Raw genomic sequence first — 15096 nt, forward strand, 5'->3', positions numbered from 1 at the left:
GTCCATGCCGTGGAAGCGTGATTTCATCTTCTTGAATTCTGAAATATATGTAGTGTAATATCAAACTTTTTTTTAGCATCCACAGCCTGGCCACTGTAATTCCAGACTTTGTCTTGATGTCTAAAATCTACAATCTGTGGTGACAGAAAGAGAGGATATTATTTTGATAAACAAATTAGACTTCATGATAAGATAAACAATTTTCCTCAAATGTAACCGATATAGCAAGAAGTACAGTTCACGTTTTTATTAGAGCACTATAAAAGGAAGCTGTATAATAAAATCCATATTCCTGAAGGGATGTTTTCCGAAATTTGGATTTTTATTGTATCTTTTATTATAAAAAGATTTAAAGGAAATCGAAGCGATTGCAAATAAAACTCTTTTTATTTTCAGAAGATAGGATTCTATGTATTTAGCTATTAATATGGTACAATATTTTCTACCAAAATTTGATGCCTGAAACACTTAATATTCATCAAAAGCATCAACTATTTTATCTCTCAGATTTCTGTGAATTAACCTTATTTTTGGGTCTTAATAGGAGAATGTTACTTAACTTTTTTAACAACTGTGCAATTTTATTTCATACTTTTTTGAGAATCTGGGATCTGTGTAACGAATCTTCTCGATCTATGCATAATAATCTGCAAAAAATCTTAAATTCTGAAACCTGGATAATGTAGTTTTATACATCTTGATCAGCACCATGTGTTTCTAAGTCTCTTCTTGGATTTTTGCACATATATAAAATTGTCCAAAGCTTTTTCTTGAAGTCAGAAATTAGTAATTTTAGCAGTATGATCGGAGATTGTATCAGGTGCGATTTCAGAATTCTTGAACTTCTTGAAACATATAACGAACGTATAAATAGGTATTTGCAGTTATCTTTATAATCGGAAAATAAGATTTTTAAAAGAGAAAATTATATAAAAAGTTATCATAAATTTTGGCAATCATTTTTAAAACATTATGTGTATACTGAAAATGAATGAAGTAAAAAGTTTGTTTAACAATCCATAAAAAAAGAAAGTTGGTGTATATTTTTTTTAATAGTGAATCATTTTACGTTGATATTTTCGTAAACAGAACTTTCGTGGTGTAAGCGCCGGCGTCGCGACGCCGACGTCGGGTCGATACCGTGCATATGTTCACCACGCCCCTGGGAAGCTGTTCACCTACTCTGTCACCGGATCGTGAACGTTCTAAAATTAATGGACACGCGGTTCGAACTGAAAACCGAATACCGTCCAGATCAATTTCGAATCGAACCCGAAAATAAAGGAAAAAGAATCGTTAGCTCCAAAAACTTGGATCCACAACACCCGTTTTGGAAAATAAACCTTCCCTCCGAAATATAGGCGTCATAATCGTAAACAGTTTGAGCCAGGAGGAGTATAAAATACGGCTGTTTTTCTTTCGTACACAAGCCCCTATCCTCGACGACGTCAGCCGACGCCTTATTACCGGCAGTTTGTTTACTTGTGGGCGTCAGCAGGTTCACTTAAGATAATACGAACCGAGGGCGCCAAATATCCTGGTACAGAACGGGGAAGCTGCGCCACATGAAAAGGACCGCGACGCCCTTCATTCGAAGGCGCCGCCTCAGTGTTTATAACCTTGCGGTTTTCGTATTGGTGTGGCTCCGCAAAGATGAATTGAGATGAAGTGGATGATGGTTTCAGCATTTTTTTGTTTTGGTCTGGTTGAAAGACTTAAGTATGTTTTTAAAAAAAAGCTTCAAAAGATAAGAAGAATTAGAACTTTCCAATAAATCACGCATAAAAAGAAATTATTATAATACTCTGTCCAATTTAATCGTCGACCTATCTAAACAGACGTCATCCTCATGAAAATACAAACGAAACGCATTGCTTCAGAACGTATAAATCCAAATGGTAAACATATCTCCGGATGTGCCATACTAAAACTTTCAATAAGTTTCGGAAGCCAACAACACCGTTTTGCAATTTCAATAATAATAACCGACGCTCAATCCGTTTATTATCGTTTCCAAATCGATTCCTTCGCTTAAACAAAGGCAGACGATCCGCTGAAATCTCTTTCGAGAACCAGACACCTGTCCGACGATATCTCAACGGGAGATCTAATACACGTCATCGAAACGCTTCTCCATTAGCACATTCCACTCATGTATTATTTTTCTTCGGTCTCCTCACCGATTTTCATCCGTTCGTTTCGCTTTCGCGATCGATACACGTCGCGTGTTTCACCTTGACATTGTCGTCAACAGAGGTGCTACACATGCTTCAGATAGTCATCGATTAGCGAGGGTTGTACACGCTTTAAACGTTAAATTTTATTTCTTCGTTAAGTATTCTAACATGAGATGGTTTTACGTTCATAAAGTCGAATACGGTTAGAATTTTTTTTTTCCGTTTCTTTAGTTTGGTGATTGTTGTTGTCGAGAAAGGACCGCTCGTTACCACCATTGTCCCCCTGGTGAACATCTGTCCTACCACAAATATGTGTCGCTACCACGCACGCATACACGTTTACAAAGATACACGGACGGAAAGGACGGCTTTCGAATCGAATCGGCGGCCGTGGAAAAGGTCGACCCACGCCGCACGCTGTCTTCTCCTTCTTCTTCTTCTTCGTTTCCAGAAGTGGTAATTATCGAAAAACACCGTCTCCGAATGATGATGGTCTCTTAGTCCGCGGCACGAAATTATACGTTTACAGCGGTTTAATGGGCGAATTTTTACCGTCAGGTGGTTAATTAGCATTGCGAAAATTTTCACACCTTGAAAGAAGAACTTTTAAAATTTCAAGTTTCAAAAAATAATAATTTCTAAAATCTAAAATCTGGATAAACTTACGGTCTACCTCAATTGGTTAGTTAGGTCTCAATAGTTAGATTGTTGTATATATTTATGGAATAAAAAGTAGAACTCACATTAGATCTAGAACCAGAAACATTCGGGATACATCTCTTAAGATGGCTAAACCAGAATGATTTTAGTTCTAGATCTAATGTTAGTTCTACTGCTGCGTTAGCTCCAGTTTTGGTTGCTATTCAGCGCTAGATTGTTGTTTATTATTATTGAACTAACAGTCGACCTAACACTAGACCTAGAACTAGAAACGTTCGGGTTTAGCCGTCTTAAGAGACGTGCGGCTAAACCCGAATGTTTCTAGTTCTAGGTCTAGTGTTAGTTCCAATGCTAGCATTAACTCTAGTGTTAGTTGTTATTCGGTGTTAGCCTGTTATATATTTTTAATTGAACTAAAACTAACAGACGCACAGCTAAACCTAAAGCTTTCTAGTTCTAGGTCTAGTGTTAGTTCTAGTTTTATTTGTTATTCAGTGGTAGATTGTTCTACATATATATTTATTGTACTAAAAGTAAAACTAACGCTAGAGCTAGAACTAGAAACATTCGGGTTTAGCCGTCTTAAGAGAAGCACGGCTAAACCCGAATCTTTCTAGTTCTAGCTCTAGTGTTAGTTGTAGCGCTAATATTAGCTAAAGTTTTAATTGTTATTCATCGCTAAAATGTTGTATTTTTTTATTAAACTAAAAGTAGAACTAATTCTAGACCTAGAACTAAAAACGTTCGGCTAATCCCGAAAAAGTAGAACTCACATTAGATCTAGAACCAGAAACATTCGGGATACATCTCTTAAGATGGCTAAACCAGAATGATTTTAGTTCTAGATCTAATGTTAGTTCTAGTGCTGCGTTAGCTCCAGTTTTGGTTGCTATTCAGCGCTAGATTGTTGTTTATTATTATTGAACTAACAGTCGACCTAACACTAGACCTAGAACTAGAAACGTTCGGGTTTAGCCGTCTTAACAGACGTGCGGCTAAACCCGAATGTTTCTAGTTCTAGGTCTAGTGTTAGTTCCAATGCTAGTATTAACTCTAGTGTTAGTTGTTATTCAGTGTTGGACTGTTGTATATTTTTAATTGAATTAAAACTAAAACTAACACTAGACCTAGAAGTCTAGCGTTAGTTCTAGTTTTATTTGTTATTCAGTGGTAGATTGTTCTATATATTTATTGTAGTAAAAGTAGAACTAACGCTAGAGCTAGAACTAGAAACATTCGGGTTTAGCCGTCTTAAGAGAAGCACGGCTAAACCCGAATGTTTCTAGTTCTAGCTCTAGTGTTAGTTGTAACGCTAATATTAGCTGAAGTTTTAATTGTTATTCAGCGCTAAAATGTTGTATTTTTTTATTAAACTAAAAGTAGAACTAATTCTAGACCTAGAACATTCGGGATTAGCCGTACGTCTCTTAAGACGGCTAAACCTGAATGTTTCTAGTTCTAGGTCTAGTGCTAGTTCCAATGCTAACATTATTTATATATTTATTGAAATAAACAGGTTACCCTAAGTACATGTTTCAATTAGCTTAATAGTAGAACAACTAAAATCCATAGAACAATATCTACTAAAATCAGGCCGCAATATAAAATAGTAATTAACAACCAACACTTAATCAGTTTAGCGCCATAAAACATTTAGTTCTGAACTCCTTGTATAATATAGAGAATATTGGTAATGAGTTTCTTACTGATACTTTATTATATAATGTTACCATTTTATTTAATGGTTAGTTTCTTCTCAGTTCTGTAGAGAAACGCTTTATATTAAACAAAGCCCTAGGGAGACCAGAATATGCAGGGACATACAAACCAACATTTCTCAAAATTGATGGAGCATCCACTTTATTGTTGTATCTTATACAGATAACCAAGACTTATCACACCCCGTTTAAATAACTCCGAGCGAATTCATAAGACTGAAAAACAAAAAATAAAAAATTTGTTTTCTACGGTCTCGATGATATTCGCATGATAGGCTGTTCTAGGGTCCCATGCCACAACAGCATATTGCAGTTTTGATCTAATTAATGAATTATATAGGTACTTTATGGTGTCAATATTGAAAAAGGAATGACAGTTTCTTATAATAAATCCTAACAACCTTAGACCTGATGCAGTTGTAGCTTTTATGTGCTCGTCAAAGTTAAAGTTAAAGCTTTGTGTATATATTATTCCTAAATCTTATTTCCCTACAATGTTTTTCAGTTTATAGTTATTGATATAATACTCATAAACAATCTGTACTTTCTTTAAAGTAATTTTTTTTCACATTTTTCCGCAAGGTGGAGCCTATTCTCGTTGCACCAAATCATTAGTCTTCTAAGATCAGATTGTATTCTCAACAGTCTTAGGTCGTCAGTAAACAGTAGGCATTCAGATTCCTTTATAATGGACGGCAAGTCATTAATAAACAATAAGAAGAGTAAAGTAATTAGTTATAGTGGTAGTTGTTTTTCAGTGTTAGATTGTTGTATATTTTTCATTGAACTAAAACTAGAACTAACTCTAGACTTAGAACTAGAAACATTCGACTTTAGTCGTCTCAAAAGACGCACGGCTAAACTCGAATATTTCTAGTTTTAGCTCTAGTGTTAGTTCTAGTGCTAGTGTTAGCTCAAGTTTTAGTTGTTACTCATTGCTAGATTGTTGTGTATTTTTATTAAACTAAAAGTACAACTAACACTAGACTTAGAACTAGAATATTTCGGGTTTAAATTATGTTTTCTCCATAGATGTTAAAGAGATTTGGAGAGAGGGTGAACCTAGGTGAACATCGCTACCAGTTTTAAAGGGCAAAGAGTGTAGGTTCTTACTGTGGCCATGTTGTTGTCGTAAAGATTTCTTATGAGTATAAGTAGGTGTTGAGGCATTGTCATCTCGCGAAGAACGAACAACCCAACCCAATCCAACCCAACCCAACCCTCCACAGCATTCTTCTGTTGATGTAGTCAAAAGTCTTTTGTAAATCCAAGAAACAGTTGCCTTAAATTTAGGATTCGTTCTCTAGTTCCTTTTACCTTTACAAAATCTGATTGCTCTTGTAGGATCTGCCGATCCAGATAAGACTTCAAACGCCGTTTAATAATTCTGGGCAGAATCATACTCAGGTGCAAAATCAAGGACACAAGTTGCAACACTTCGTAGTTGCAGCCTTCTTATGCATAGCAATGAAAATAGATGTCATATTCTACTTGCAGGATGTCCGGTTTGTGCTCAATCTCGTTTACATTACGAATCCTCTCTTTTTTTCCCCAGGATCTGTTCATCCTTGAACAGTTCTGCGCAATATTTCTGCCAAACGTTCAAAACTGCTTCGACATCCTTCATTACAAGTGTGCCTTTTTCAGATACTAATATCTTGCGAGAAGCTTGACTTTCTGAAAAAAATCTGTGGTTTCGTTTCGGTGCGTGTGTGTTTCTATCTTTTGACATGTATTGGAATTATCTTTATCTGTGATTTTTTACTGTGTTTTGAAGACCAATACAAAATAAAATAACGAACAAAATGATTACAAAAAACATTATGATTTACAATTTGCCTCTGGCTTGTCATCGAACTTAAAGATTTTAAGAGACATATCGTAATAATTACGATAAATTTATGATGCGATGGAATAAGAGGGGGGATAGTATTAAATTTTTTACGGCTTACACGTCCGTCTTGGGACATTAAACATAAATCATTGTTGACACCTCCGTTGTGTACACAAACGGATTTGTATAATTTATGCCGTCGAATAGATATTTTTTCAAAAAACCATTAATAAAACGGTGAATATTTTAATATTATCTAACTTTCGAATCTGGTTAAAAAACGTTTTCTTATCACTATAAGAATTTCTCCGAAATATTTCCGTTTTTTTTTATGAATTTTGGTTGAGGGGTAACCCAGTTTTGAAAAGAGCACGGATCACTGCCAAAAAAGAAATGAGTACGGCTCGTTGGTTTCGATTTCAACACGTACATTCAAAAGGAGCCCCGAAATGCTTGGGCGGGACCGGCCCCGCTGGGCTACTTATTTAAAACGTCATTCAACACGGTGACGTTCGCCGAGATAAAGTCTCGACGAATCTAACGTTTTTCGGCTCGAAACGCTCGAGATGACAGCTGAGAATATCAAGAACCCGGGACGTAGAGAGTAATTTGAATAAACTGGTGGTGTCTCTTGAAATGGAAATTATAAACCCGTCGAGGCTCATTTCTTTGCTTACAAATAAATTATTACAATTTCAAAAATTTGTCAACGCAAGACACTTTTGTAATGTATTTATGTAAATGGCCCAAGGCTTAGGTGAATGATGATTATGTTGGTGGATGTATAGATTTGTTTTGAAATGTAAATTTTCAATTTAACTCTAGAGTTGGCAATAATTGTTGCATCGCGTGCAACTCCCTAACGACTACATCCGCCGTCCCATTGTAAACTCCCAGTCGACTGTTAAATCATTGCTTATCCACCCGATTTTGCGTATACGCAGTTTTGCGATAAACAATCGGAGGTAATTGGAACTGTTTCACAACCCATTACGTTAAAATCGAAACGGAATTCAATCCTTTTGTACACTTATATCCCAGTTTCCTTTTCTGAATTCAACCATCTGTTGTCAATATGGATTACAAAGCATAAAAGTTACCTATTATAAACCACCCCCCTTCCAATATCTAGTTTTAACATTAAATTTAAAGTTCAGGTCACTTTTTTTTCGATGAAAGGCACGATAATTGAAAGGGAAACGCGCTCGTAATAAACTTGTCACGCGGATAATAATAAGTGTAATCACGACTGAGGTCGCTTTCTACGAACGCACGCGGAGGGCGGATTCTATTGTAACATAATAATGATCGGAATCAGGGGAGACGGAATTGCGCATTTCTGCGACCGGGGTTTTGCCACCAGCAAGCACCCTCTGTATCAGGGAAAACGTAGTACTCCATCGGATTTACTTGTAGGGGTGTCCAAATTGCCGGATAATTCGGTTTGGCTGAGACCTCTAATAGAATAGATTTATTGTTCGGATTGTTGGCGGACGTTTATTTTGTGGGGAGAGGAAACAATTTGGATCAGGATAATGATGACGTTATTAAAAATATATGAACTTGAAAAAGTATTTATAGATTTTCTTAGGAATTTTGAAAACTTCATTATTCTTTCAACTGCTGTCACACAACTAGCATAGCTTATACTAATTTTAGGGCGATGAGATGATGAGCTAGGAGTTGTTTGGCAATCTGTGTTTGGCTACGACAAACTATTTCTGATGGCCTCTTTCTTTATTTCGTACATATATTTACATTCACCACTGAAATGATTGATCATTTGTTTGCATAAACATCTTTTGTATGAATTATTTGTTATAAAAAATGTTATTGGACGGAGCATAAAGTTTCCCGGTAAAAAATCTTAATATTAGAAGAAGAGCTATGAAGTGATGCTTTAAAAATCTCGAATGCATTCATGCAGAAGTCAAAAGATATTCATTTACGAGGTGTTACGCAATTGTAAAACCAAAATGTTACAGCAATACAGAAATACTACCTGGAAAGAAAATTAGTTTTATGAAAAAGAAGAAAAAATTTTGATAATGAATTTATCTTAAATTGAATAACGTTAATTTTAATTTTATCTAAACACTTATACGCAATTTTTATCGCTTTTAACCTTGCATTTGACACCATAAATTAACGAAAATTGGGTTGTATTATCTCCGGCAACCGATCTAACACCGATGTTTCAACTTCCGCAGAAATTACGTAAGGTGCTTCTACTTATTAGTTTTTAAAAGAGATAAAAATGATTATGCTGTAGATACCAACAGTAAAGAGAGAAAATTAAAAAGATAGAGTTTATTTCGCCACTATATAAATGTTTCAATAACACAAAGAAATTATTTAAACACACAGCCTATGCGACATTATACTGAATTACATAGTAAGACTGGACATTAGCCAACCACTTGCAAAAGAGATAATCGCAAAAATATAGCATCGATAAACTTTATGCTTGAAAACGCAACACTGTCACTCTGTATTCATTCATCTTCATGGTCTTTAAGTTTTCTGTTCTTCTCCTTATATCGTATATTTGCTTGCCATTACTGATGTTATAGCAAGTGAAATTCAGTCAGGAATAAAGCTAATTACTCTTATATAAATCATTACAACCAGCGATGTATAAGAATCATCAAAGTAAATGATATGATTTATGAAGCTTGGATTTGTCTTTGGTAATGCATGTTTTGAAAGGTTTGGTAAGCAATCAAATCGTTCATGCAGTCGATCATCAAAAGCACAAACAGAATATCAATATTTATCATAATTGATCATAATAAGATATTTTCGAATCTTCTAAAGTTGAGTTCCTAACTAGAATATGGTTATAACTGAGCAAGTTCTAGTTATGGATTATGACTTTATGGTTTATTCTAAACAATTTATGTCTAAAAGATTTTTTTGCATCAACTTTAGTTTGTCAGTTATCACCAACTTTAGCAACAAAAATATTCAATTTTGGTATTTTGACGATTTTCCCTTTCTAACTGGAACATGGTTATAACTGCGCAAGTTCTAGTTATGGATTATGACTTTATGGTTTATTCTAAACAATTTATGTCTAAAAGATTTTTTTGCATCAACTTTAGTTTTTCAATTATCACCAACTTTAGCAACAAAAGTATTCAATTTTGGCATTTTGACGATTTTCACTTCCTAACTAGAATATGGTTATAACTGAGCAAGTTCTAGTTATCGATTATGACTTTATGGTTTATTTTAAACAATTTATGTCTAAACCATTTTTCTGCATCAACTTTAGTTTGTCAGTTATCACCAACTTTAGCAACAAAAATATTCAATTTTGGCATTTTGGCGATTTTCACTTCCTAACTAGAATATGGTTATAACTGCGCAAGTTCTAGTTATGTATCATGACTTTATGGTTTATTCTAAACAATTTATGTCTAAAAGATTTTTTTGCATCAACTTTAATTTGTCATTTATCACCAACTTTAGCAACAAAAATATTCTATTTTGGTATTTTGACCATTTTCACTTCCTAACTAGAATATGGTTATAACTGAGCAAGTTCTAGTTATGGATTATGACTTTATGGCTTATTCTAAACAATTTATGTCTAAAAGATTTTTTTGCATCAACTTTAGTTTTTCAATTATCACAAACTTTAGCAACAAAAGTATTCAATTTTGCAATTTGACGATTTTCACTTCCTAACTAGAATATGGTTATAACTGAGCAAGTTCTAGTTATCGATTATGACTTTATGGTTTATTTTAAACAATTTATGTCTAAACAATTTTTCTGCATCAACTTTAGTTTGTCAGTTATCACCAACTTTAGCAACAAAAATATTCAATTTTGGCATTTTGACGATTTTCACTTCCTAACTAGAATATGGTTATAACTGCGCAAGTTCTAGTAATGGATTACGACTTTATGGTTTATTCTAAACAATTTATGTCTAAAAGATTTTTTTGCATCAACTTTAGTTTTTCAATTATCACCAACTTTAGCAACAAAAGTATTCAATTTTGGCATTTTGATAATTTTCACTTCCTAATTAAAATATGGTTATAACTGAGCAAGTTCTAGTTATGGATTATGCCTTTATGTTTTATTCTAAATCACCTTTCATATTCTGAAAGAGTTACGACGAACTGGAAAGAAATAAAGAAATTCATTCGTTTTGCGGAAGATCATCCAAGAATCAGCACTGTAGCTAGAAAAACATCATTTACAAAGCATCGTTTGCAGAATTCTTAACAGAAACATGCAATCTCATCATTACCAGCGAGTTCAAACGTTTATGCCCGATGATTACGAACAGCATTTCTTACATGATTTAAATTTTTTTCATTTGTTTCATGGATGAGATAACAAGGAGTAAGTTTTACAAGTATTAATTTCCTCAATTTTAATCTATTTAGTAATGGAGAATTTGTATAATACCTGTTTTTGAGGTTAATTTCTTGGTGATCACCTCATAAGGCCCTACATTATGCCTTCTCGTTTGGATCCTAGGGAATTCCTAGTTTTTGTAAAAAAAGCTGTAGGAATTTTTTGAAGAAGTATTTATCCGGAATCATGAAAGCCATTATACATATACGAAACCTCAACGGCAACTCTTGAACAACTCATAGCTCATATTGCTGTACCTGCCGAAGAGGTACGCGATATGGCAAGTATTTTTTTATCTGTTTGGGATTCTATGTTGTGTTAATGTAACATCTATTCTTTATACCCATTCCATTTTTATGTTACTAAAAGTTTCTGAATATTTTCTGCTAAATAAGAAACATTTTTGTAATATGATTAACATCTTAAAAAAAAGGCGATAAAAATTGTTAATTGTAGACATATTTAATATCTTACAAGAAGAAGATGGTACAAAATATTGTACTTATGATTTCAACAATCTAAATTTTTATTTCTCTTTAGAAGGCGTAGCTCCTCAGGAGAGGCGAAACCGCATATGGTTCAAATATGAAAGTAAGGTTACTTTAAGGTTACAAGGCATCACATCCTGAGTATTCGCATTTGCTACGAATCGATCTGTGTGAAAGTTAAATATACGTTAACTCACTACTAAAATGTTCAGTTAGATTTAAGATATTTTTCGAGCAGTGATAGAAGTATATATAATCTAAAATGTGTTAAAAGCAGTCACACAAAATGTTTATTGCGCTTTAATTAAGTTGCAATTAAAGTACCTCCTCGTTAAGGTAGTAGATTCTGCTAGAGAATTAACCAATTTGGTATTATACAGCATTACATGGAACTCACACGGAACATACCTCTCAATAAGATTTGTATGATTGTATATTTGATCATTGATGTCTGTTTTAATCACTTTTGTAACAACACTTGTTGCAACAAATTAAATTTATTGATCCCACAAACGTAGTGATAGCAACAACTACATACAAGTTACCTTAAGACTTAAGGTTTAAATCAATATATTCCCAAACTTACTAATTTACTTGAAGGGGGTGATAGAAACTTAAGACACCAGATGTTTAACTCAGAAAAGCTCACAAATGATGCGACGGTAATATAACACTTTGTAAGTTTTTTTAATTTTTTGGTATCATTACAGACAATTCATCATAGTCTCTTTATTCGTCAAATATAATCTTAAACGGTTTTGAACTAAATTTTGGCAAACCCATCTAAGTCAAGTCTGCAAAATTCCTCAAAGAAAAAAGTTGCATAATCAATTCTTTTATAGTTAAGGGACAAAATATCTCTCAATCAATTAATCCCAAAGTGACCATGATTGCTTGAATGATCATTTCATAAAATATGACTCAATAGAACTTGTATATATCTCATTAAAACTGTACCAGCTTGGAGGTTGTGCAAGAATACGTTTTGATTATTTTTTTCATTCTCAACTGTTATGAATACTTTGATATCTATTACGTAATATCTATTAAGTATGTATTACAAGATATTTTGTTTTTCTTTTTTTCAAATAAATTTGTTCCTAGAATCCGGTCTGAAAAATATAGGTACAAGGCTAACATGAACATCGCTACGATTTTAATTTAGTGAATTACACAATAATACTTTAAATATTTTAGAGCAACAAGATGTGTTAAGTTCATAAAACTGTGCTATACACCGATGTACACGAAACGATTTGCCCGTCGTTTTGGATTGATTAATAACATATACACAAAAATAAAAATAGTTAAAATAGTTACACAGTTTCAGTTACAATGAAACAGTAGTTGATAATAATTACTAATTGACTTCAGGTGCATATAAAGTAAAAGTTCGAACAATTGTCTATGTATAACCGACATTAACGGCATCATATCAAGTACCCACATACAAGAAAAACTAGTCCTTCATGCTGGTACGAGTATAAATCATTTCTGCAATTACTCTAACGACAAATGTAATTAGAATCGAAATGAATTATACCACAGTTTAAACACGTTTTAAAACATAATTATGCATAAAAAATAAACTTACCGTCCAGTTTTAGTGATAATCATCTCAGTTCCTAAATCGTGGAATTTATCCCATAAGTCCTTAGTTTCTAAATGACAATCTACTGCCAATAATTCCTCGCAATTGCAATGAATTTTTGGTGTTTTCCTTGAAGTTTTTTCAGTACAGATTACATCCGGTGAATCTCGATCGTTTTCCGCCGCATCCGATCCGCAATCGGAAACCGGAGAACGTCGTTCTTTGACTTTAACATTTCGTGTTGAGTTTTCGCCATCGGAACATTCTTCGACATCCACTTCGACGTCGTCATCTTCGAGAACGCCATCGGAAGCGGGTGAACTTAGTCTTGATTCGATTCCTATAACGAAATGAAATCGTGTAAAATAATACGATCCCGTTTACATGGAGTTTCAGTTTCTATCTACAATCTAAGGTACTAATGTTAACCTCGCTTTTAACGTAATTTATTGCTCTCTTATCGGCAACCAACTCTTTATGAACGCTCTTGACAACACGCAATAATTCCTAAGGGTCATTTACTCGACTGTCCCAGTTTTATTATTAGACATTTTCTCTTTGTTGAGATATGGAAACCCAAAAAATTGTTTTGATGTGTCAAAAAGAAACGGAAATGTAATCGCGTAACGGAACGGAATTGTTACTTTTTTCTCAAAAAAATATATCTATTATCCAATTATATAATTAAAAAGCTATTTTGGACAAAGAAAAAGTACTCCTAGTAAAATTTTTAAAGGAGATTAAATTTCATGGGGTTGAGTGGATATAATAGGATTTTTTGCTTTTAAAAATATCTAACGGGATTTGCTACCTGATTTTTGACGTTTACGCTTATTATTTGTTTTTATGTTAAATAGGATTAGAGTTTCAATTTTTGGAAAAGTAGCGTTTTTAAGACAGTGAGCTTAGAAATTTGTAAAACGATCGGGGAAAGCTGAAACTTTGTGGACTTGGGGCGTGGTCTGTCACTTTAAAATTTATGGTGCCACCCATGCTGCTGGTTGTTTGTTTTTGCTGCCTGCGGTCATAATTTTTCCCAGTATATTACCTCGATTGATGTGCGAAATTTGAAGAGTCCATTTGACACCCAGTTTCAAGTTATACAAAGAAACAAATCATAATCACAATAACATTTTTGGCAGAACAACTTATTGAAAGTTTGAAAATGTTTTGTCTAAATTTTTTTAGCCACATTAATTTGGATTTTGACACTTTATCAGAATCTTATCCAGCTTAATATATTAAAATAAGTATTTCTTTCAAGCACAAAATCATGAACTCTTTGAAAATATTTTGTCTAAAATATTTGTCATGTTCAAAAACATTGATTAGGAAGCTTTTTCCTTTCTTTTAAATAATCTAAACAAAGTAGGTATACACAATATAGCATCTCTTTAGCAGATTCCAAAGACTTGTAGACATTGGCAATCATCCAACAATCTTGAGATGCCTTACTATTTATTGATGTGCTATTTCAACTCTTTTTATTGGAATTTTTATTTATTTTTGAAATGTCATTAAGGATTTTTTTGGAATTTTCCTACCTTCTGGTGTTCCGATGTTCATACAAGGTTCTGGGCTGGAAGACCTGGTGGCCATGATCGCGGCTATTGAAAAATCGGTAGCCCGCGCCTTCACCGTCGGCACAAGCAAACTGCCCGCACTCTCGTGTGGCATCGTTCCGAGGAGCATATCACAGTACACAAGAAACGTCTAAAAAACGACGACGATTTTCGCGCGATGTCCGGACGCGAGAAGAAGTCCAAAAGCGCAAAGACTTCCTCGAACCTGGTTGCTCTCAACGGTTCAACTGTCAACATGAGCAGAGTACATTACGAATGTGTCCAGTGGATGTGGGGCTCAATACGAGACTGACTGCGCCAGGCAAGGGGCCAACCTTCCCCACCATAGTAGGGCGGCCCTACAGCCGCACAAATAATCGTTTCGGGGCGGAGACTTACAGAGGCGGCGCCTTCTGTAGAATGTGTGTGGTCCCGATACGGTACTAGTTTTCCTCTTCTTTCATTTTTTTTAATTTCTTTTGCTTTTGTTTTAAAGAAACAATAGTATGAGAACATATGTTGAGCACAACTTCCTTTTCAAACGGTGTCGACAATTATTTTTTTGCAATCATAACATTTTTACACAGATGAATATCAAATCAGAAAAAGTTTTGATTCAGATTTTGGCAATGCAGATTATTAAGTAAATATTTTGCCATTATGATAATCAACCTGACTTTCTAAATCAA

The 15096-nt window shown here is 34.1% G+C and overlaps 1 protein-coding gene across 1 annotated transcript in view; it reads right to left on the minus strand.

Annotated features, from left to right (window-relative positions):
• The window catches only part of LOC111414341 (T-box transcription factor TBX20-like), a 65769-nt gene extending 51142 nt beyond the window's left edge, over positions 1-14627 (minus strand). The window contains exons 1-2 of the mRNA XM_023045651.2: positions 14390-14627; positions 12849-13185 (exon numbers count right to left, since the gene is read on the minus strand). Coding sequence (XP_022901419.1) covers positions 12849-13185; positions 14390-14537 — 485 coding nt within the window. The 5' untranslated portion in view covers positions 14538-14627. The remainder of the gene's footprint in view (positions 1-12848; positions 13186-14389) is intronic.
• Between the last annotated feature and the right edge of the window lie 469 nt (positions 14628-15096).

Source organism: Onthophagus taurus, chromosome 6 (genome assembly GCF_036711975.1).
Source record: "Onthophagus taurus isolate NC chromosome 6, IU_Otau_3.0, whole genome shotgun sequence".
In the NCBI taxonomy this organism is placed as follows: Eukaryota; Metazoa; Arthropoda; class Insecta; order Coleoptera; family Scarabaeidae; genus Onthophagus; species Onthophagus taurus.